We start from the raw sequence: 26,056 nt of genomic DNA, 5'->3' as shown, positions 1-26,056 counted from the left end.
ACCAGCTGACGTATAATACACCATGTTGTAACCAGCTGACTATTTTTTTTCGTTGAGATATTGGGTTAGCTACAATTTGACAAATTTTTAGCTGAGAGGAAATGAATGAATGAATGTATTTTTTTTCCTATGTGCGTGGGAGGCTACAACCGCTCACCCCCCCAACCGAGCGCCAGCTGACGTTCACGAGGCTTTATAATACTATACTCTCATGCGTCTGACGAATTATCTCTTGAGAGGAAATAGTTAACCAAATTTGCACCTGGCTCCCTAACCACTAGCTTACTTAAACGTTGAGCGATCATGTTAGCTACATCAACGACTCATTCAAAAAGACATACACACAAAAAGGACGAATGCAATTCGTTTTAGAACGGAACATCATTAAATTGATAACATAATAGCTAAACATAATGGCTTACATATGATGGATTTGCCCAGATTTGCCAATGCAGTTTTATAATCGTCTAAGATACGAATTAGGAATTATATTAGGTTATTCATTCATCTGATAACCAGATGAGATGTACATTTTGTGAAATATAATTTACTAGCTTACCGCCCGCGGCTTTGCCCGCTTTGTCTAAAACCTAATACATTACATATATACTAAAACCTTCCTCTTGAATCACTCTATCTATTAAAGAAACCGTATCTCTATCACTACATAGTATAAAACAAAATCGCTTTCTCTGTCCTTCTGTATGTTTAAATCTTTAAAAGTCCATATACAAAATTGCGCTGGACGAAAGCTAGTATTTTTACGTTTGAACGCGATCATCGTGTAGTCGAGTAGCAAAGGCTGAAAGCGCTCAAAGTGGAAACAATATAGGACCTTATTATCTCGTTATCGTCTACTCCACCAATTCTAATCTAGTATCGTGGGCTTCCCGACTACTACGCGCGGGAAAAACGTACTTTAGTAATTTTGTGTCTGACGGAGCAGCGCAACACCTCCTACTCCCTAAAGCGCGGAGCGCGGTCTGCCGTAACAACGTTTGCGCTCCCGTATATAATCGAAAATTCTAGAGAACTTTAAATTATTCCATTACTTTCATAAATCATATAATATGTATTTTTTTGATTGCAAATTTTTAAGCATAAATCTATCATTTAATGTGTATTTTTTTTTTTTTTTTTACTCTGTCGTATGTTTTAGAAATTCGACGCCAAATACACATAAAATTTCATCAAAGTAAGGCTATATTAACTTAGATTTTCATTGAATTTTTGAATAAAAGTACTTAAATTGCCTCGAACATATTTTAGGATGTTTCAGTGTCTTTACTGTTGTATATTTTATAAGGAAACTTCTTCTTTTACATTTCGTGTAAACTACAAAGACACGAATGTCCCGCATGGAAAAAATTGAAACACGCCTCAGGTTATTGGCTATAAAACAAACTGGACAATGAAAATCAATAAATTGTCTCGAACATATTTTAGATATTGAATAAATCTTTAATTTAAGATATTATAGCACATTGTTACTAATTTAGTTTTTTTTTAAGCGAGCTCCTAAAGAATTACAGAAACAAGTAAAAATCACTCTAAAATCGATACGGACTCTTAAAACTACGCAACGGGTTTTGATGCGGTTTTTACACGCTTTTTATTGGCTTCACCTGTATGTTTGTATGTTTGTTTGTAACCGACTTCTTTGGGCGCGATTTTGACCCACTTTAAACGACCAGATTTCGTTCAAACTTTGTAGATTTATTGAGGACCGATGACAATACACTGATAAAATTATTCCATTTTTCAATTTGCAAAATATGATTTTTGTTAATTATTTATATAATTTTCATCTATAGTCGAAAGGTATAAGGTAAATAATCATCTATAAGGTAAGAAAATAATTAAAATTTTCTATAATTTTTTTCTAGAGTCGATAAGGTAGGACTCGATGTTAATTTTTATTTCCAATAACACGAACACGAACACGAACACGAACACGAACACGAACTCAAACTCAAACTCAAACTCAAACTCAAACTCAAACAAACTCTAACTCAAACACAAACACGAACACGAACACGAACACAAACCCAAACACAAACACACGAACACGAACACGAACACAAACACGAACACGAACACGAACACGAACACGAACACGAACACGAACACGAACACGAACACGAACACGAACACGAACACGAACACGAACACGAACACGAACACGAACACGAACACGAACACGAACACGAACACGAACACGAACACGAACACGAACACGAACACGAACACGAACACGAACACGAACACGAACACGAACACGAACACGAACACGAACACGAACACGAACACGAACACGAACACGAACACGAACACGAACACGAACACGAACACGAACACGAACACGAACACGAACACGAACACGAACACGAACACGAACACGAACACGAACACGAACACGAGCACGAACACGAACACGAACACGAACACGAACACGAACAACGAACAACGAACAACGAACAACGAACAACGAACAACGAACAACGAACAACGAACAACGAACAACGAACAACGAACAACGAACAACGAACAACGAACAACGAACAACGAACAACGAACAACGAACAACGAACAACGAACAACGAACAACGAACAACGAACAACGAACAACGAACAACGAACAACGAACAACGAACAACGAACAACGAACAACGAACAACGAACAACGAACAACGAACAACGAACAACGAACAACGAACAACGAACAACGAACAACGAACAACGAACAACGAACAACGAACAACGAACAACGAACAACGAACAACGAACAACGAACAACGAACAACGAACAACGAACAACGAACAACGAACAACGAACAACGAACAACGAACAACGAACAACGAACAACGAACAACGAACAACGAACAACGAACAACGAACAACGAACAACGAACAACGAACAACGAACAACGAACAACGAACAACGAACAACGAACAACGAACAACGAACAACGAACAACGAACAACGAACAACGAACAACGAACAACGAACAACGAACAACGAACAACGAACAACGAACAACGAACAACGAACAACGAACAACGAACAACGAACAACGAACAACGAACAACGAACAACGAACAACGAACAACGAACAACGAACAACGAACAACGAACAATGTGAATGTGAATGTGAATGTGAATGTGAATGTGAATGTGAATGTGACTGTGAATGTGACTGTGAATGTAAATGTGAACATACACAAACACGAACACGAACAACGAACATCGAACAACGAACAACGAACAACGAACACGAACACGAACAACGAACAACGAACAACGAACAACGAACAACGAACAACGAACAACGAACAACGAACAACGAACAACGAAACGAACAACGAACAACGAACAACGAACAACGAACAACGTGAATGTGAATGTGAATGTGAACATACACGAACACGAACAACGAACATCGAACAACGAACAACGAACAACGAACAACGAACAACGAACAACGAACAACGAACAACGAACAACGAACAACGAACAACGAACAACGTACAACGAACAACGAACAACGAACAACGAACAACGTTCAAAGAACAACGAACAATGAACAACGAACAACGAACAACGAACAATGTGAATGTGAATGTAAATGTGAATGTGAATGTGAATGTGAACATACACAAACACAAACACAAACACGAACACGAACACGAACAACGAACAACGAACAACGAACAACGAACAACGAACAACGGACAACGGACAACGGACAACGGACAACGGACAACGGACAACGGACAACGGACAACGGACAACGGACAACGGACAACGGACAACGGACAACGGACAACGGACAACGGACAACGGACAACGGACAACGGACAACGGACAACGGACAACGGACAACGGACAACGGACAACGGACAACGGACAACGGACAACGGACAACGGACAACGGACAACGGACAACGGACAACGGACAACGGACAACGGACAACGGACAACGGACAACGGACAACGGACAACGGACAACGGACAACGGACAACGGACAACGGACAACGGACAACGGACAACGGACAACGGACAACGGACAACGGACAACGGACAACGGACAACGGACAACGGACAACGGACAACGGACAACGGACAACGGACAACGGACAACGGACAACGGACAACGGACAACGGACAACGGACAACGGACAACGGACAACGGACAACGAACAACGAACAACGAACAACGAACAACGAACAACGAACAACGAACAACGAACAACAAACAACGAACACGAACACGAACACGAACACGAACACGAACACGAACAACGAACACGAACAACGAACAACGAACAATGTGAATGTGAATGTGAATGTGAATGTGAATGTGAATGTGAACATACACGAACACGAACAACGAACAACGAACAACGTATCTTGATTATACAACGAACAAAATATCTTGATTCCTTTAACTATCAAGGCTATAATACTAAAAATAGTTGCCAAAATAAGGCGAAAAAAATTTTTCGATCGTAAAGCACTCTCTGATGCTTCGCATCATGAGTCGTGCAATAGTTTTAAATTAAAAAAACAAGCTATTATAAATAATCCAAACTAAAAAGTAGAAAATAAATAATAGTTTAAAAAAAAACTAAAAAACACGCTTTTTATAGAAAACCGAACTAAAAAATAGAAAATAAATTTAAATGAATTTAAATTAAGAAAATAGTGTTAAAAATTTCAATGAACATAAATTTATTTTCTATTTTTTAGTTCGGTTTTCTATAAAAAGCGTGTTTTTTAGTTTTTTTAAACTTTTATTTATTTGAAGTGAAACTTCTTTATCGGGGTTGGAAAAAAATTTAGTGGAACGAAAAATTTAGTGGAAGAGTGCAACTTGTATTGATAATATATACTGTGATTGCAAATGTTTAGAAAAATATATTCTCAACACGCTAACTTCGGATCACTGTGGCCAGAAAGTAGTTTTTGAATGGGATTGTATACCTACATTTAAAAGGATTAATGTTAGGCCTATAACTAGAAAAGGCATTCATACATTTAGAAATAATATTGATAATAAACTACCTGACCTGAATAATCAATCCTTTCATAAAAATCCTTGTGAAATGTTTACAAATCTTTTTAAGTTCATTCATAGTGAATATGAAAAAATATTTAAAATTAAATCTTTAACTATTACCAAGGATTTACCATTCAGCCAATGGGCAACTCCTAGTATACACAGATGCAGGAACGTTCTTTACGAGTTATATGGTATTAAACAATATAACAAAGACTTGTCATTTCTTAGTTATGTTAGAAATTATTCAAAAACATTTAAAAAAGTTTGTTTCACTGCCAAGAGTTTGTATATCAGAGACAAAATACGCAACTCTGACAATAAAGTTAAAACGGTTTGGACAATTATTAATGGTGAATTGGGCAAAATCCGATCAAACGATAGTACCATAAAACTTGTCAACTCTGGTAGGGTCATTGACAAAAGTGCTGATGTTGCGCTTGCTTTTGAAGATTTCTTTAGTAGTGTCCCTGCTAGTTTAACTAAGAATTTAAATTCGTCTTCAGCACTTGCAGAGTCTTTATTGAGGGATCACGTTGCTGAGTGTAAAAAATTATTTGAATTGCGACACGTGACTGCTGATGAAATTGTTAAAACTTTTAAAACATTAAATTTAAAAAAAACATGTGATCTCTGGGGTATGTCTGTAAATTTAGTAAATAATATCATAGAAAACATTGCCAATCAACTATCGTTTATATTTAATCAGTGTTGCGACTGTGGTATATTCCCTGATTTACTAAAGTTTAGCAAAGTTATTCCTTTATTTAAAAGTGGTGACCAAGAAGACAGTAATAACTATAGGCCAATTTCCATATTACCAACTTTGAGCAAAGTCTTCGAGAAACTAATTTTAAACCAATTAAATAGTCATTTTGCATCAAATGGTTTACTGCACGCCAAACAGTATGGTTTCACAAAGGGGCGCTCTACCACTGATGCCGGTGTAGCTCTTTTATCACATATATACAAAGCATGGGAAAATTCAAAGAATGCTTTGGGGATATTCTGCGACCTTTCTAAGGCTTTCGACTGTGTAGAACATTCCACTCTATTACGGAAACTAAATTTTTATGGTATCAAAGGTTTAGCTCAGGATCTCATAGCTTCATATCTTCAGAACAGGGTACAAACCGTTGTCGTTAATGGAGAGAAATCTCGCGGTGCGCCGATTAACATAGGTGTTCCGCAGGGATCTATCTTAGGACCGTTTTTGTTCTTAGTGTATATTAATGACCTACCTTATTATTTGCAGGATATGTGTGAAATAGTACTGTTTGCAGATGACACCTCATTAATTTTTAATGTGGATAGACATGACACAAATGTTGACGAAGTAAACTCTGCTCTTTTACGCATATCCAATTGGTTTAATGCTAATAATTTACTATTAAATACAAAAAAAAACAAATTGTGTAGAATTTATCCTCCCAAATGTAAAAAAGGTGAAAAGGAATATTATTTTAAACGGGGAGGTATTATACCCTGTGGAATCGACTGTTTTTCTTGGTTTGACATTAGATGAGAAGCTTCAATGGGGGGCCCATGTTACCACCACCGCTACTAAGCTCAGCTCAGCTGCATATGCAGTTAGAAGAATAAGGCATCTCACCGATGAAGAAACGGCTAGATTGGTTTACTTTAGCTACTTTCATAGCATAATGTCCTATGGAATTCTGCTATGGGGCAGGGCTGCAGATATAGAAACTATAGAAATAATATATTATGATATTATATATGTAATTTGTAAAATTGTAAATATGACATGATTAAAAAGAGCAACTATGGAGTTTCTTGCCGATTCTTCTCCGTAGATACTGCTTTCCGAATCGGTGGTAAATGTTAAAAACATGTACTTAATGACGTTTCAAAAGTGCTTCTAGAAGAAGTCTAATTGAATAAATAAATGTTTGAGTTTGAGTTTGAACATTTTTTCGTTACGCGTGACATTTTTCCGTTACACGCCATCTTTTTCTTATCCCTACCACGCGTGATTCGACGTATTTCTGTAAAGTTGCATATAGTAAATTATTTTTGGAAAAATAAGGTCATAAAGAAGTTTCACTTCTTACGTGTGTACCCGCACATTTTTTTTAATAGATGGAGTGATTCAAGAAGTTTTAGTATATACTTTATTAGGTTTTAGACAAAGCGGGCGAAGCCGCGGGCGGTAAGCTAGTTGTCTATAAAAAAGTGCAAGTATTTCGGATCTCGTACAATAAATATAGTGAATAACTTGTACAATGTACAGGTGTGTGTGGATGTGGACGAGTGTGTGGAAGCCCGAGCGGGCGAGCTGTGCGAGCAGCGCTGCAACAACGTGTGGGGAGCTTACCGGTGCTCCTGCCACCGCGGGTACAGACTGCAACCTGATAATAGGTACTGTAGTATCTTCTGTTTTATTTTATTTTATTTATTTATTTTATTTTTACACTTTATTGTACAATACCAGTAATAAAAAACATATATAATTTAACATAGAGAACATGAATATGGTAAGTGCACAATTGGCGGCCTTATTGCTTAAAGCAATCTCTTCCAGGCAACCGTAAAAATAAAGGAAATGTACGTTTTATTTTACGAGTGTTTAGAAAATAAGAATTTAACGGATTTTAAACGCGATTTATTATCATGAAATGAATAAATAGATCACTGCTTAGTGATAAAGCCGCCAATTGTGCTACATCTTTCTAGTTTCTGGTACTATTTTTTTATTGTTTTCTTGTTATATAATGATTGTACTACAATAAAGTGTAATAATTAAATACCAAGCCGATGTTTTGTTTTTACAGCAACCGTGAAAGAAATAGGTACTGAGCACTGTTCAGGTTGTTGATGCTGATGATGATCCTATTTTAAAAAAAAATTACTTACCTTAAATTTTCGAAATTTCAAGAATTGTTACGTTAATTAGTGACCAGTTCTTTCCAATTTATTTTGATGTATAAAATATGCATTTTACCTACTCTCATTTATCATTAATTCATTGTTTCATTTAACTAATGATTTACTACACCTACCAATTCTTCATTGATAGTTGCATTCGCTTTACAGAACTTGCGCAGATGTAGATGAATGCACGGAGTTCAAATCGAAGAACCTCTGTGTGGGACGGTGTGTGAACGAGCCAGGAAGCTATCGTTGTTCTTGTCCCTCGGGTTATCGGCTCTCTGAAGATAAAAGAAGCTGTATTGGTATGTTTTTGCAATTTATTAACAGGATTTGGTGAATTAAAAAAAAAAAAGATATTGTTTTTTTCGTAGCTTTTAAATTTTGTGTTATTGTTAGTAGAGATCAAGGAATAGATGCAATATAATTTTATGGATTTGAGTAAAGCATTTGATAATGTAGACTATTTGCAGATACCTAAAAAGTGATCGTGGGTTGGTATGAATGAATTTAATTTTATTACATTATTGACTTACAAAAGTGCCTAAAACAAAACGTAAAAAGTTACGGTTAGTGGTTACGAATTGCATTTCTTTTTAGGTAGGGTGTTCCCCAAGGTTCAAACTTGGGACCAATTTTGTTTTTGATTATTATTATTGTTTTTTTTCAAAATAGTGATAACGCAGAACAAATTAATTATTTAAAAATATAAATAATCGATAGTTTTAAACAAACTACCGGTGTATATTAAAAAATGTAAACGTATAACATTAAAAAAAATATATGCATCCCCAATCATCATCGCACTCCCTGACTACAATCCTCCACTCTACAGACATAGACGAGTGCGAAACTGGTATAGCGCCATGCGCTAAGGGCGCGCAGTACGAGGGCGTGTCTGACGTGTGCCTCAACACGCGCGGGGCTTTCCGCTGCCACCGCATCACCTGCCCGCCGGGGTACCGCCTCGAGAGCAGGCAGTATGTACACACACACACACACAGATATAATGATATAGACAAACATACATCACACGCAGCTTTACGCTACTACACAAACACGTATAATTAAAGACAAACGTACACATTAAACACACAGACATCATAAGCATCGCGCACTGCCTTTAATATGATACATATTTAAATACATAATTGTTGATGACAACGTATCCGCACACATTCACATTGCACACAGCCATTATACTTCCTATGATAAATTACTGATTTGAAATGAGAAAGTTTCCTACACGAATTTATATTTATACGATCACATGTTTCTCTAGCCACTTCAAGTACTTCATATTCTCGGTGACTTTTCTTAACAATTTTTACCTCATCTTCAATTTCTGTAATCCATTCAATGTTATTATCGATGTAATAACCTATCTGTTCTACGGGTTCTATATCTAATTATTCAATATTATCACTATTATTTCCAATCTATTATTCCGTTTCTTTAACAGGTTCTACAATATTATCACTTTATAGCTTACCTTATATCTATTCTACAGTTTCTGTTACTAATAGTACCTTAAAGTCTATGTCATAATACACCAATAATAACCTGTTAATCCTTCGGATTCTATAACTGATTCTTTAATAAAATAAAAAATAGCAAAATACAAAATATTTGTGTGATGAACATACATATTTGTTTGTTCTGTGTCTGGGTGTTAATTATCTATATAAGTATTCTATATTATTATTATTATTTAAAATTATATATTAATTAATTATGTATGTTTATCAGCCATCTAGCTTCCATAACACAAGCGAAAGCTTAGTATAGGATCAGATCGTGCCGTGTGTGAAAATTGTCCTGAAATATTTATTTATTTATTTTAATATTATTACTATTTCCAATTTATTCTACAGTTGTTCTATTTCTTCCATGCAATTAATTACAATATTATTTCAGTCGTTGCACGAAGATCCAAACGTACTGTCCGCCCGCTGACTGGGAGTGCGCACATCAGCCCAGCACTTATAGCTATAACTTCATCACGTTCGTCTCCATGCTCGATATACGGGATTCTAAGGTGAGAATTTATATTTATATTTTCATTCGAGTTTAATTTTTGAAGTGAAACTTCTGTCGCGTTGAGACTTGAGCATTAGGGTATTCTTGGCAATGCACGTCATGGAGTAAGGCGACGATTTTGGTGTCTATGAATTTTGCGAAGAAGTTTCTTTTTTATTTATTTGAGTTAAAATTTTTAATTTAGAATCTGTTTTTTTAAAGGACTAATGTTTTCAGCTTCATATTAGTGATTGTTTAAAATTTACATATAAATACAATGCCATACTATTTTTTTAATAATGAAAAAACGTATTTAAATATATCTTACAACGTCACGTTCAGCTAACGCTAGCCATTATTTTGTTTATCTAGTACTTTTTAGCGTTTCCAAAAGTCACAATCAAATGATAAGCTAAAGCCAAGCTAAAGCAAATAAATTATGGAATTATATCTGATTTTAACAATAAAATCCCTTTTCTAAATATAAATTAAACAATATCCCAGGTGGATCTATTCACAATGCGCGGCCCGAACTGGCCGTACGCGAAGATCAACTTCAAGCTGCGACTCATCGATGTTAATGCCCCGCCCTCGGTTGCTGAGAAAGCTGATATCAATGCCTTCCTGTGAGTATATATTTTGTTTTTGACGTGACAACGTCTTATAATTCGATAGAGCCGGCTGCACGCACGAAAAAACATGACTCATGCGGCGTTACCTCGCTCTGAGGCGTTCCATGTAAGGCTTGAAGTGCAAGCGAGAGCGCGGAACGAGCGACAAAGAAGCACAATCGGACGTTGTCACGTTCAATTACTATCGTCAGTAAACCGACTTTACAGACAATTAATTTTTTTATGGCTCATCAAAATTTGGATTTTTTTTTTATTAATAGAATGCTTTTTAATGCAGTATGGTAAAAAGCATTAAATAACCTGGCTGATGTTTTGTTATTTTAACATATTCAAGTTCAAACGGATAAGCAAGTTGACCCTCTCCCATTTCACGAGATTGCCATTAATCATTCCAAATATTGTAATTCGATGTGATGTTTACAATTTAACTTTCTAATAGTTCACAATATTATGTTGAAATAATGGGTTATGTAAACATATAACTATTACAAATTATAATTTTCATATGCAACAAAGTCATGTCTATACTCTATAACTACCGAAAAATATTGCTTTTAATAACTCAGGCCCCGGAATCACAGACACAATAGAAAATCGTGTCGTGGACCGATCGGGCCGTTCGGGGCTCAATGGGTTAAATTGAGTTTTTATATTATATTTATAGATTTATTTTATGTAACTAAGAGATATGAGAAAATAAACTATTAATATTTTATTTTATATTTTCAGTCTGGTCCAAACGGGCAACCAAGCGGTGATGTCGCTCACGCGTGGGCTCGTGGGCCCACAGAGCGTGGAGCTCGAACTGTCCATGGAACTGTTCAGCCGCGGACAGTTCGGGGGGATTGCTGTTGCCAAGCTCTATATACACGTGTCGGAGTACGAGTTCTGAGCGCTTCACAGACATACTATTTATACACACAAACACACACAGACACTACACACACACTATATATGATGGCAACCAATCGGTGTTGTTTCTGTGTAATACACGTGTCGGAGTACGAGTTCTGATCGCTTCACACACACTATACACACACACAATATCTGATTGTGGCATCCAAGCTGTATATAGACGTGTCAGAATACAAGTTCTGATCTCATCACACACTACACACAAACACACAAACACACAAACTATACACTCTACAGTCTGGTACAAAGACATACATTTTACGCTATATATAAACTCACTCAATATACTACGTTTTTTTATACATCTGGACATCTATTTGGTCCAAAATATGGGCAACCAAGCCTTCTATATACACTTTACATAAATTCCGAAATATATAATTCCGAAATAATACAATGTATATTATGAATTATTGTAATGTCGCAAGTAAATAACGTGTAATAATTATTATGTATTATTGTTTACTGTATTTTTGATAATATATTTTTTAAGAATGCTCAGATTCATTAATTATGTTCATACAAAATACTAACAGCAAATTTTGTACTCGTTGTAATGGTCACTGTAAAATTGTAAACACCGTTAGATTATATTTACAATCTGCCGAAAAAAATAGATTCGTAACGTTTACAATTGTTTACAATTACCTCACTTTTCGATATATAATCTATAACTATTTCATTTGCTAACGATTTTTACAATTTTACGTTGATATATTAAATAATACTTACCCCAAGTTTTCCTGTTGGCGGTTATTGATAAAAAATTATTAATATTGTATTTTTTATGGCATTGTAAAGTTCAAAATAGAGAATTCTAACTTATTGGAGATTCAATTACAATTATAATATTATATCATCAGTGTTTTTTTATATGAGAAATTATCAAAAAATATCTTTTATGAGAATAGGAATGTCGATCAAGGGGAAAATAATAGTTTATAAGTTAAGGATACATTTTACAATAAATGTGCCATGTTTATAAATATAGTACTGGAGTCAGTATTTTATAAGCTTTAGAATTTATAAGTATTTTATCGTAACATCCCATTACATATATTTCGTATGTTGACTTTCGGGAATCGAACCCGGGATATCACAATTTACTTGTTTGTAATCTCTAGATGTAAGTTTTGTGTACGAATGTTAAATATTTGTTAAGGTAATAAATAAAACATCAAATTGATTGCTACGTTTTTTATTTCATATAACATTGATTACAACTACTACTAACTCTAGGGGCCGATTTTTCAATGCTTGGATAAAACTTATCCGTCCAATAAAGTATTACACGATAATATTAAAATGTCACGTAAACTGTCATACGGGCAATTATACGTTTTTAAAATGGTAGTTTTAAACATTATTCGACGAATAAGTTTAAGCCAAGGATTGAAAAATCAGCCCTTAATCTAATTATTAAAATCCTAATGAAGATACAGGTACAGTATTACGAATAGAACTAATAAAGAGCAATATTTTTCTTTTACATCTTTCTTATGTTAATTTATTTCTGAGGAACACAATAAATATCCTTAATATTGTGTTATTACAAAACGCTAAAGAGACTACAAAATATTACACACGTCAAATCAAGATTAAATACATTTTATTTTAATTCTATTTCCTTACAAGTTATTAAAAACATTCTATTAACTTTCCTAAGTATCACAGTCATATCATTGTACATAAGTTTCCATATCTACATTCTATTTCTTTATTTAATTTAATTATAACAATTTACTGCAAGAAAAAATACGATAAAATCATATTATCAATATTTTTACTTTGTCACGAAATTTCCAAGTTCCCTCCGTCGTCGTACTATGCTCAATGGAATTTTTTCATGTATACGCTCACTACGTAAAAAAATACTCAAAATTTTCTACGCATTTTTTTCTACAAGAAGAATTTTTAAAGCTCTATAATGCATATTTTATACTCTTAGCTGACAATGGCATACTAACGACCCACCCATGCAACCGCCGCGCTTACGGGCACAATGCGTAGTATATACCTCGTAAATGCCGTCTGCGTGAATTTAAGAAAAAATCGACTAATCTAATCTGTCGTTTTGTCGTAAGTGTATACGTAACAATAGTAAAAGTTCCATTGAGCATAGTACACCAACGATAGAGCATCCTACATAAAATCTCAATTTTTTAAAACGTTGATATACTAACTACGCTTTACTTGTACACTTTTACACAGAACGGACAATCAATCAATTCAATTTCAATTTTGTACACTTATTTGTGGCAAAACACACACTTTTAACTGACAAATTTAATTCCAATTTTACACACAAACAACAAATTCATAATTTCACATGTTTTCACATGATTACTTTATATTTTGTATTGATGCTCACAATACAGGCCAGGAGTCTAGTGTGGGCATCTTGGTTCAAATGATGTACCTATAGATACTACATATTTACTGTGTTAACAGCCAAATAATTGTAATAAGTTCAACGAGATTGTATGCTTTGTTTTTGAATAAATATTTTTTACTTTTTACTTTTACTTCACATATAAATAAAACGTGTTTTGTACTATAATATATATTTATTTATATGGATCGACAATATTAAGTATAGTGAGGCAGCCGTCCTGCGCCGCGAGTGCTACAGCGGCCCCGCGGTGCGCGCTCGCGACGCCCGTCACCTCGGCCGGCGCGCGGTACTCCGCTATCGGCTTGCCGTCCACTGTCCTGTACCAGTGGGGGACATTATTATTATACTTATATTATAAACCTGAAAGTTTAGATGTTTGTTACTCATTTACGTAAAAACGGATTTTGATGATACTTGGTAGATACCACATAACACATACCTAGGTTATAGAATTACTCGCTTTTTCCGCAGTTTCGTCTGCATATGAAACTGCGCCTCACAGCTAGTATATCATGGTAAAATTCTAAACGCCATTAGAACTAGTAGAATTTTTAAAATACCTACTTGATGAATTATAAAAAAAAATCATCCAATTCACGAGATAGTAAACTGTGAGGTAAGATCGCACAAATCTAAACTATACTAGTAAAAAACAATAATTATATGACAATTATTTCCTAACGTACCTGAAAACCCGTAACGTCTTCCGTCCACTATGATAATAGAAGACATATTCATCATTGGAACTGAACATAGTAATGATAGAGAAGACTCCCTCAGCAGCTCGAGATATAAGCTGATGTACGGGAGTCCCACGTTTGAGTTCTATAAGGTCTAGACCCCCACGTGGGGGAGCGCTTAGACCGCAGCGACCTGAACGGGTCACTGCGCCGTTCCAACGGGGCACGAATCTAAGCAGAAAATAGTTATCGTGAAGTCATAATACGGCAATAATATACAGGGTGACTTGTAATTCGACGTGATCCTTCAAAGGGGTTATACTAGAGGTCATTTGCAACAAATTAAGTCCAGTTAACCAGGGGTCAAAAATGGATGGTTATTGAGCTATGACCCTTTTCTTTTTGAGGTGATGCAAGTTTTGGGCAAGTTTTTTCAAAGTAATGAGATTCTGAGCTAAAAATTTTAATTACATGGAAAATTAATATACGCAAATGTGTGAATGAATGACAATGTCAAATGCTTTGTGAAAATCACAAAAAGTCTTTAAAACATTGTTTTAAGTTTGCCCTGCTTTAAACATGTAAAAAAGCATGTGTTAATAAACAAGTCTGGTCCTACAATAAAGTACCATATTAATGTTGGTAAAATAAAAAGCGGTCTGCAGTTATTACTGTGTTCTTGGTCACGGCTAGTTTTCTATTTGGGTCACATCTTTAAATTTGCATCGAAATGATGAAAATAGTTTTTTTAGTTAAATACAAATTAAAGATTATTATATTCTTACCTAAATAAAAAGCTAGATTGTTCATAAGCTTACCTGACATGTCGTTTAGTCTTAATATCAAGTATGCCCGCTTTATCATTGCCAATAACGCCGACCCAGTGCGGCTTGTGTGGGAGAGCAACTACTGATTGCATGTCCTTGATGCCGCTGTTCTTTATCGGGATCCTGAAGATGATAAAAAAAATATTTTTGATTTTTGTTTTTGGTTTTTGTCGTTATTATCTTACTAGCGGTCCGCCCCGGCTTCGCCCCTGGTACCTATATGTTTAAACTATCCTATCTCTCAAGTTGGTGCACATGGTTTGCGAATTTTAATAATCAGTTAAGTGGTTTAGGAGTCCATCCAGTCCAGGACCAACATTGTGACACGAGATTTATATATTATATTAAGATTATTATTAAAAGATATTAATGATTTTGTAAAACATAATTTTTTACCCATTAATACCTTTTTCCTACCCCTTACAGGCTCGTGTCCCAGCAGTGGGAACATAATGGGCCGATAATGATTAGAATTAAGGACCAAATGCAATTATGAAGAGCAAAGTTTAAAAAAAGGGATTCTTCTGTCTAAATAGCATGTTTTCGCAATACATGCATTCGTAGATGCAGACGCAGTTGATAAAAAGCAATTTATAATTTTATATTGAGACTAGCGGTCCGCCCCGGCTTCGCCCGTGGTACATATGAAAAATAGATGTTGGCCGATTCTCAGACTTACCCGATATGCACAGAAAATTTCATGAGAATTGGTCCACCCGTTTCGGAGGAGTATGCAGACTAACATTGTGACACGAGAATTTTATATATAAGATAATATTAAACTGTATACTCGTGGTGACCTATGACGTATGATTTGATAAATACCTATGTATCCTAGCGCCAGTCCTCGCATGGAACACGTGTAGACACTCTCTAGAGGACTTATCCAATCCCGGAGCGACTATGTGATGTTCATCTGCCGATACGACAGCCGCTTTGTATCCCGTACCTCGCACTTCGTATTCCACTGTGTAGATCTTTTCACCGTCTGGAATTTTGGGAATTTTGATTTGTGTTATTGTGGCTTTTACTGTATTTTCAATTGCGTTCAGAATTCCTGGTTGCCAAATATTATTTTTATTGACACCTCATGTTCTACTTGTACTCATGTGCAACTTTAATATTTACAACTATTCGTCTATTCTAACTTATAACTTCTCCTAGAATATTCCTATATTTAGGGAAAATAAAAAAATATAATAACTTCTCCCGGAAACAATATCTCAGGAAAACAAAATAAAATTTATTATGAGTAAATTCATCTTTAGTGATGATAAATATACCTGGAATAGTTCTAGCCACGATATGTGCTATAGCGACATTGTCCACGTTATCTGTTGGTACTTTCATCGATATCGTCAATAGTTTGGTTCCATCTTCTAAAAGAAGTAGTTGCTTAACACCTTTCTGTTCTTCTTTGAAAACCACCTTTTGAACAGATTATAATTATTTATCATTTGTTTGTTCGACATCCTTATTAATGAATTGTCTTGTTTAACATTATCAGTAGGTAATTTTAATTTATTTATAAGAATTACAAAGCAGACAAATAAACTTTGATCTGACATTTATTATCCCACCTTAGGTACCTAACATCGTAAGAAATTCAATGTTTTCTCTTTTAAATGTTTTGGGGTTATTGTAAGTTAAGACATTACTGATAACTTATAAATAACCGTATGTCACAATACTTGAACCCACAACCCACCTGCTGATCAACCACATCCCCCGACTCTGCCGTTACCACATGGTCCCCACTGGGGGTTATAACCGCATGGGTCACTATAGCCCCCAGCTACTTACCGTAAGCCACATTAATCATACTTCTTACCTGCTGATCAACCACATCCCACATAACCACATTCCCCGACTCCGCAGTAACAACATGGTCCCCACTGGGGGTTATAACCGCATGGGTCACTATAGCCCCCAGCTACTTACCGTAAGCCACATTAATCATACTTCTTACCTGCTGATCAACCACATCCCACATAACCACATTCCCCGACTCCGCAGTAACAACATGGTCCCCACTGGGGGTTATAACCGCATGGGTCACTATAGCCCCCAGCTACTTACCGTAAGCCACATTAATCATACTTCTTACCTGCTGATCAACCACATCCCACATAACCACATTCCCCGACTCCGCAGTAACAACATGGTCCCCACTGGGGGTTATAACCGCATGGGTCACTATAGCCCCCAGCTACTTACCGTAAGCCACATTAATCATACTTCTTACCTGCTGATCAACCACATCCCACATAACCACATTCCCCGACTCCGCAGTAACAACATGGTCCCCACTGGGGGTTATAACCGCATGGGTCACTATGGCCCCCAGTGGGGCATCAGCCAACTGTGCAAGAAGTCGTCCCGTACGAGTGTCCCACAGACCCCAGCAGCTGCGGGTCACTGTGACCGCTAGCGGCTTGTCGCGGGCCAAGCTGAAGAAGGAATTTATGGGAGGGAATTTGTCCAAGTGTACAGTTAATGTTCATTTTAACTAGTGAGATAGGATTTACACGTTGTCATTGAAACTGCGAAGACAGTTGCAAGAGTTTAGTTGAGTAGCTACAATCTGTTGCACAGTATTTGGATACGAAATTTATGGCATTTAATTTGAAAAATAAATACCTATTTTTGGCGATAAATAATATAGCATTCAGTTTTTATAAAACTTACAAAAGTGGTATTATATTGTATTTGAATAACAAAATAAGCTAGCGAAATAAACGATTTCGAAAAGACTGTCATAAACCGCTTCTTTGCTTACTCTATCATAAAATGAGGACCTTGCTCATTTTTCACTTTGGAACCTTGCATTTTAGGTATTTTTTATTTTTTTAACAAAGACTTTTTTCCGAGCCTGAAATTTTCATTTCAACTTACCTAACAGAATCAATAGGCAGTTCCTGCCTATCTATTTTATGAACTTGTTCAAAAATATTATCAATATTCCATATCTTCACAGTTCGATCAATCGATGAAGTTATAACATTGTTCCAAGCGCCCACAGTCAAAGGTTCCAATTGGACAATCCTACCAAAATGGGCATCTAGTATCTTTATTAGCTTAGTCGTTTCTAAGCTCCAGACGTAGAGATTCTTTCTGGAATATTATCGTGACTAATTATGGAGAAATATAATTTTAAAGGAACCTCAATTAGTAGTCAATCCAATTTTTCTAATTATCAAAGCTATTAATAATTTTCGTATAGGAAAACCTGGTTTTAAAAGATGACAAATGTATGTGTTTTGTAATTTATATAATTTTAAAGTTAATAATAATAGGAGACAATCGAGAAATTAATCGCAACAATATTTTACTTTGAATAGGAGATTTTCATTATAGTTAACCTTACCTTACTCCGGCAACCGCATATTTATAATTTTTGCTGATCATAAATGAATTCGATTGTGTCATTTTGGTAGATATATTCCGTATTGTATGTGGAAGTTTTAACACTATCCCTTCTAAGCGTAGATCTTTTTCTGGCTCATCCGTTTTTTCTTCCTATGCATTAAAAATAAAATTTTAAATGATTAATGAATTTTTGATTCTTATAGATCTAAAATATTTACATTATCTTTGTTAGAAATTCTATTTTCTTGTACCATATCAGTAATAATAACAATAGAACTTACTTCTTCTATTTCTTCTTTGTCAGCCTTCTCATCTTTATTTTTTGGTGTATCCTTTACGTGATTACCTCTTGGGATATAATTATTAAAATCCCAAACCACAAAGCTATACGTCGTTGTTGCTGAAATAATGAAAATATTCGGGAAAATAATTTTTCGATTCGGGAAAATAAGTATGTAGTAGGTAGAAGGTGTTATTGAAATGCAAATTTTGAAGTCAGTAGAAATAAGTATAGATTTTTTACATTGTCTTATATGGTGGACAATATAGGATTCATCCATTCATATAAAATTTTTTCTGCAAAACAAACACAATTTTATTATTAGTAAGTATACTTATTGCATTAAAATACATTTAAAGTATACCTAATATCCATACAAGGCTAACAAAAAATCCTAAAACTCATCCAAATAAAAAAACGAAAAATAAATTAATGATCAGCCACAGTCAATAGTTTTCGCATAAAATTTTATTGGAAAACGTTATAAATCTTGTAAAAACCCAACATGAAAGCTACGTACTAGACCGTTGGCGTGGAGCCAGACAACTATGGCGATAAAATTCCGAACCTGCCGATAGATTCCTTTTTTCATCAAAAAATCGTTAGTTTTGAGACTAATGGATGGAAATTGATGTTTTGTGGGAGAAGTGAGGTAAATAACAAGGAATTAATGTTGTTTTAGGATAACAACGTGTATGAAATAAAGACACGCAATATAATATGAGTATATTATAAAATTATTTTATGTAAGTACCTATCTCGTAAAATAATTTAATGGTTATCATGAATACATTTTAGTTTTATACTGTATATTCTAAATTTTTTGTATTAACAGGACATTAGAAATTTGCATCAAATATTGAAATAGGTTCTCTGCTTCCTTTTTAAAAGTCAGGATCAGCCGTCAAAACAATTTCCACTAATTTTTCAATAGTTTCACAGCCATTCAAACAAATTATATATAAAAAAAATAATTATCATAACGCTTTGCCACATGCTCTATAATGGCCGTTCCCAATATCTTATCTATCTTCGGTTTGGCCCTACTGGCTACTAAAGATAGAAAATGCTATCTATCTTTTGTTTTGGCATCCCAATAAGCTTACTAGCGATAAGCTAACCTATCTCTGATCGCTATCTATCGTCTGGAGGACTAACTGCTTACTAGAGGTAGATTTCTCTATGAATTTGTCTATTTGAGCGTCCCAATAACGTTTTGACAGCTGTCAGCCAGTAAATTTTGCTACCTCTAGTAATGCTAGAGGTAGGCCTACTTACTCCCAACCATAGATAGATGCAAGCTACTTGCGTTATTGGGACGACAACAAAAGATAGATAGAACCTTACTAGCTATCGGAGATAGCTGTCTATCTATAACCGTAGTTTGAATATTGGGAACGGCCATACATCTATCAACTACAGTAGAACCTCGATAAGTTAAAGTCCAAGGGAAACACAAAATATTTTAAGTTATAGAGGTTTTAAGTTATCAAGGGTCTATCCATTTTCACTGGTTATATAGCTTTTAATTTATAAGCGTATGTGAGGGATGTTAGTTTTCTTTTTGGACTCATTTTAAGCTAGTTTTATCACACAGTAAGTAAAGTGATGTTTCCAGGACAACAATCAAAAACTTATGATGCAAGTAAGTCGTTGTCATAAAGCTAACCGCCGCAAAGCTTTGAAGAATTTCGATAAAGCAAACAGTAGGTAATGTATTGTTTACGTTAGCAATACATAGTAAACACGTGCAAGCAATAAATACCGAAACCTTTTGTTTTGACACTCTTTTAAAATGACTCACTGACAAACAATTTTATGTTATAGTGGTTGTGGAAACATTTCTTGAAGTTACTGAGGGCCAATACAGAGATTATTTATTTAAGTTATAGAGGTTGCGTATTTTAAGTTAAAGAGGTTTTGGGCTCTGATGGGAAGGGAACACATTATTTTTTGAAGTTACAGAGGTTTTTATGTTACCGAGGTTTAAGTTATCGAGGTTCAACTGTACTAGAATAGCCAATTCTTACCTACTACTACAATAATTAAAAATAATCTTACCTAGTAACATCCTATCTTTCTTGCCTCGTTTCAGCTGTAACATCGCTTCAGCAGTATCTGTTTCTTGATGATGTAACTCTTCTACTTTTATCCACGATTGTTCCTCTTCGTTCAATTCATATGCTGATATCTAAAATAAATAATTTATATTTGTAATCCCTATTAATATTATAAATGCAAAACTAACTCTGTCTGTCTGTTACGCTTTCCCGCTTAAACCTCTCAACCGATTTTGATGAAATTTGGCACAGACAATCTTTAGAGTTTAGACCCTGAGACAAGAACTTAAGCTACTTTTTATCAAAACACCACGCGGGCGAAGCCGCGGGCGGAAGCTAGCTAAGCTACTAATATATTATGACTTGTGATGACATAATTATATTGTAAAATCAATTTAACTAGACATGGTAGACAAAGTAATAAGTTTATTAAAAGCTACTAAAACCCTGATTGTACAAATGTATTAATTAATTATGCATTTTATTCGGTTTCATTCGCAATTAATGTGTTATTCTACTGCATAAGTTAACATCACTGCCAAATATTATCAAAATCTGTTCAGTGGTTTTTCAAGAAACAGGAACAAACACACATCTTCAATAACTTTCACGTTTATTACGTAAGAGTAAGATAAGCACCAGTTAATAGGAAAGTTCCTAAAGTCTTATTTTAAAATTGTATTGATTTTAATTGTATTGTTTGTGTATATTGTATCTAATATATAGTCATATAAATGTTCAGTCATATTGTATCTAATATATAGTCATAGTCAAATAAATGTTCTTTCTTCTTTAAAGTGCTATTCTACGCCTAAATTACTTGATACCCCCTTTCCTTACCTGATACCCCCTTTCCGGGTCACTAGAGTACACCCTACTCCAGGCCTTATTCAAGCTAACAGCACCTCTACATCTCAATGGTTTCACCCAAGAGCTGGACCTGCAGAACTGCACCAGAAGTCTATCATCGTCCAGGTCTCCGCTCCACATTACGAGCACTATGTTCTCGAGGTCGCGGAAATCCATTGCTAAGGGAAAAAAATGGTTGTGTGGTTTTATGAAACCACGGTAAAAGTGAACTTAGGCACAAAATTATCGTATTTGTATGATAATTATCGTACGGTTCCGAACACTGCTTTATACCTACTCGGCAGCCGACCGTCACGCGACATGCGCTACACAGACCAAAAAGTTTGAGACGATGTAATAAAAGTTTCACTTTAATAAAACTCAAACTCAAACATTTATTTATTCAATTAGACTTCTTTTAGAAGCACTTTCGAATCGTCATTACATATTTATAACATTTACCACCGATTCGGAAAGCAGATGGAGAAGAATCGGCAAGAAACTCAATAGTTAAAAGGTAATTTATCACATTATGATAATTAAAAAAAAATGACAGTGATATACACATTATCACTATCACTACATAGTATAAAACAAAGTCGGTTTCTCTGTCCCTATTTTCCTATGTCCCTTTGTACGCTTAAATCTTTAAAACTACGCAACGGATTTTGATGCGGTTTTTTTTAATAGATAGAGTGATTCAAGAGGAAGGTTTTAGTTTATAATTTATTGGGTTTTAGACAAAGCGGGCGAAGCCGCGGGCGGTAAGCTAACCTTACCTAATATAAAAGGGACTTTTATATTAGGTAAGGTTATTTTTATTTTTATATATTTTTTGATGCTGATGGTGGTGCAGATAATGATAGACATGATGATGATAGTAACTATAATGATGAAAACTATGAGAATGACAAGGAAAATCATGACTATGTTCATAATAATGATGACGAACACTCACACAATATCTCCCACTGCACATCATCATACGGTTCCACACTGGGAGCGAACCCCGTATACTCGTGTTCACCGCGAGTGCTGTACTGAACCCATGAACGAGGTCCATAGATCATCATATGGTGATTTAGGACAAACACTCCACGGACTGTTTCACCTAGATTATAGAAATATTATTATGCTTAAAAATGTGTATCGAGCACACGTGTCAGAAGTGAAACTTCTTCAAAAACTTCAAAGATACCAAAATCGTCACCTTACTCCATGACGTGACCTTGAAATTTTCTCTCAACGCGCCTAAAGAAGTTTCTCTTCAAAAATAATCTCATGTAATCATTGTATTGTTACCGATCCTTGATGAACAAAGTTTGAAATGTCTATCCGTTTTAAGTGGGACAAAATAGAGTGAGGCCTTAGACAAAGTAACAATTTAAAAACGATAACGAAGTTAGAAAAGGCAAAAATGTATGGGATTGACATACGCCGCGTTAGATCACGTGGTCTATCTAATGTCAATTCCATACATTTTTCCTTTTCTAACTTCGTTATCGTTTTTTAATTCTTACTTTGTCTAAGGCCCCAGGAGTCGGTTACAATACTCATAATTATATTATAATTATGAGTATTGTAATTAATTATATTAATCAATATTTCATACAAACGTATGAAATATTGATTAATGAAAAAAAAAACAATAAGATGTAATTAGATTATGGAGATAATTGTAAAATATGTATAACTAGTGAAGTAAAATTGTGAATGTTGAAAACTTAATATTCTAATGACGCAGTTTGATTCAATTATTTTTCTGGGACACATAATACAAAATGTGAATAAATGATATTACCTTCATCCAATGGATTATCGATTGTTATGTATTCACTTGTTAGCATATTCAGCAAAATGGACTGAAACATAAACACATTCATTGTTATCTTAAATTAAAAAAAAAATTACACTCCTTATAAAAAGTAAGTAGGAAATATTATTAATATTTTATTGGAAATAACATTTTCTTCATTTCTCATATACCGGGCATCTCATATTATGTTTCTTGAATCGATTTATTTTTCTTTACCTTTCATCTTCTGATTGAAAACACTTGATACTTTATTTAGAAACTAAATCACTATATGTACAAATTCGGAATAAGTAGTAGTATCTATCTTTTTTATATAGTTCTATTTTTCGTATATTGATTTATCGACCTAAATGTTGATCGATTGACTGTATGTTTATATTTTGTATCACTCAAGAACTCTGCTTAATACATACAAAGGAAGAGTTTTGCTTTGGTCTATTTTTTATTTATTTTTTATTTTTGACGTGACAACGTCTTATAATTCTATATAGCCGGCTGCACGCACGAAAAAACATGACTCATGCGGCGTTACCTCGCTCTGAGGCGTTCCATGTAAGGCTTGAAGTGCGAGCGAGAGCGTGGAACGAGCGACAAAGAAGCACAATCGGACGTTGTCACGTTCAACTATCGTCAGTAAACCGACTTTACAGACAACCAATTTTATTTTATTTATTTACTACGATAGCGTCAAGTGTATGTGAGTAGCACTCACCACAGAGTTATTAGTAGAAGCAGCTGCCCACTTATTATCCGGGGACAGTTCCAAGTTCTGCATGATGCCCTCGAGCTGCGGGCTCAGGTCCCGGGCGAGGTCCGAAGTGGCGAGGTCCCACGAGATCACACGACTTGAGAGCGATACAACATGGCGCTTGTCGGAGCTCAGCCGGAACGCGAATACTGCGAATTGATGGCCTTCCAGCGAGTACTAGGAGAAGGTAAAAATATTTGATCAACAGCAAATAAAATTGGTTTGTATGTTATTCTGAATATTAGGAGTTCTGAGATAATCCTGTGATTCCATAGTAATTGAGTTTTTGCTATAAAGTGGAATATTCAATGCAGTCAAATGCTTTCAAAATATTATAAAATATCGCAAAATAATTTTTTTATTAGTTTTTCATGAATTATCTTACATGTTTATGTCAAAATTGCTGCTTTTATATGTATACTAGCAATGCCCTGCGGTTTCACCCGCATAGATAGCGATATCGTGACAGTGAAAAGTCTACTGTAGGTCGGACTATAGGTTCAATTTTTAATCACATGAAAATCACCTTTACCCCGTCCCGCACTACGCCTGCTCATTATACCAACTATTTTCTGTAGATTGACACTTTTAAAAATTCGTTATATCTTTTGAATGGAATATCCAATTTTTTTTATTTAAAAAGTATTTTGCTGGTATTGAAACAGTCTATAATAAAACATCATTTAATGGGATAAGGATTAATATATGTGTATGGATAACATGGTTTGATTACTGTCGGCACTTCTATTTACTTTGAAAACGTAAAAAAGTTGTTGTAGTAACATAACTACTGAAGATGGACATATGGTATCGCGGACTTTCTTGTAGATATTGATTCATTCTATAATATCGTAGAACATTTTTTTGTTCTATCTTCAATAGATTCCGCAGCGCACGCGATGACAGAAGTTTTATTGAGGATTTTTTTACACCTTGGGTTACATTATTGCATTTTTGGTAAGGATCTCTAATTTTTTTGAAAATGCAATATAGCCTATGTTGCTCAGTGAAGATGCAGCTTTCTAATGGTGAAAGAATTTTTGAAATCGGTCCAGTAGTTTATGCGTGAAAACCATACATACATACATACATACTTACATACATACTTACAAACTTTTCCTCTTTATAATATTAGTATAGATAATTAATAATTATAAGTATGTATATTGTATATGTCATATTATGAAAAGGTATTTTTTGGTTTAGTTATTTTTAACATACTTCTATCATAAGAAACTTCTAACATTACCTTCAAAGGCCCCCCCGGGGTATGCAAGCAATGGTGCGACGGCAACAAGGCGCAGTGGTTCTTGCCTTTATCATGGCACTGCTTCAACAACGAAGAGACAGCAGGATTGGTTCCCGCTTCAGGCAGCAATCTACCCACGAGCTGTGGGGCGAGCATGTCCGGGTGTGTGCCTAGTATAGCTCCCCCCAGGCGGAGTGCGTCTGCTACTAGCATTAGTTCCCTGGGAAAGTGGAAAGTAGGATAATATACGATTTATTTTCTATATT

General features: G+C 35.1%; 2 protein-coding genes across 2 annotated transcripts in view; one reads left to right on the top strand and one right to left on the bottom strand.

Annotated features, from left to right (window-relative positions):
- LOC149477728 (uncharacterized) overlaps window positions 1-12,683 on the top strand; it is a 35,887-nt gene extending 23,204 nt beyond the window's left edge. The window contains exons 23-28 of the mRNA XM_089710186.1: window positions 7,314-7,441; window positions 8,117-8,256; window positions 8,787-8,931; window positions 9,869-9,989; window positions 10,475-10,596; window positions 11,332-12,683. Of these exons, the coding sequence (XP_089566312.1) occupies window positions 7,314-7,441; window positions 8,117-8,256; window positions 8,787-8,931; window positions 9,869-9,989; window positions 10,475-10,596; window positions 11,332-11,494 (819 nt within the window). The 3' untranslated portion in view covers window positions 11,495-12,683. The remainder of the gene's footprint in view (window positions 1-7,313; window positions 7,442-8,116; window positions 8,257-8,786; window positions 8,932-9,868; window positions 9,990-10,474; window positions 10,597-11,331) is intronic.
- Window positions 12,684-14,084: 1,401 nt separating this feature from the next.
- The window catches only part of LOC149477727 (NACHT and WD repeat domain-containing protein 2), a 34,947-nt gene continuing 22,975 nt past the window's right edge, over window positions 14,085-26,056 (bottom strand). The window contains exons 18-32 of the mRNA XM_089710472.1: window positions 25,791-26,010; window positions 24,506-24,718; window positions 23,779-23,839; window positions 22,936-23,088; window positions 21,969-22,156; window positions 21,130-21,259; window positions 19,070-19,188; window positions 18,787-18,938; window positions 18,315-18,533; window positions 17,665-17,869; window positions 16,703-16,847; window positions 16,245-16,407; window positions 15,411-15,542; window positions 14,599-14,823; window positions 14,085-14,229 (exon numbers count right to left, since the gene is read on the bottom strand). Coding sequence (XP_089566598.1) covers window positions 14,085-14,229; window positions 14,599-14,823; window positions 15,411-15,542; window positions 16,245-16,407; window positions 16,703-16,847; window positions 17,665-17,869; window positions 18,315-18,533; window positions 18,787-18,938; window positions 19,070-19,188; window positions 21,130-21,259; window positions 21,969-22,156; window positions 22,936-23,088; window positions 23,779-23,839; window positions 24,506-24,718; window positions 25,791-26,010 — 2,470 coding nt within the window. The remainder of the gene's footprint in view (window positions 14,230-14,598; window positions 14,824-15,410; window positions 15,543-16,244; window positions 16,408-16,702; window positions 16,848-17,664; window positions 17,870-18,314; window positions 18,534-18,786; window positions 18,939-19,069; window positions 19,189-21,129; window positions 21,260-21,968; window positions 22,157-22,935; window positions 23,089-23,778; window positions 23,840-24,505; window positions 24,719-25,790; window positions 26,011-26,056) is intronic.

This window comes from Colias philodice, chromosome 24 (assembly GCF_061535455.1).
Source record: "Colias philodice isolate Cphi_HAF_F1 chromosome 24, ilColPhil1 Martin Lab GWU primary, whole genome shotgun sequence".
Taxonomy (NCBI): Eukaryota; Metazoa; Arthropoda; class Insecta; order Lepidoptera; family Pieridae; genus Colias; species Colias philodice.
The sequence above is the reverse complement of the archived record's forward strand: the minus strand, read 5'-3'. Positions and strand labels throughout refer to the sequence as shown.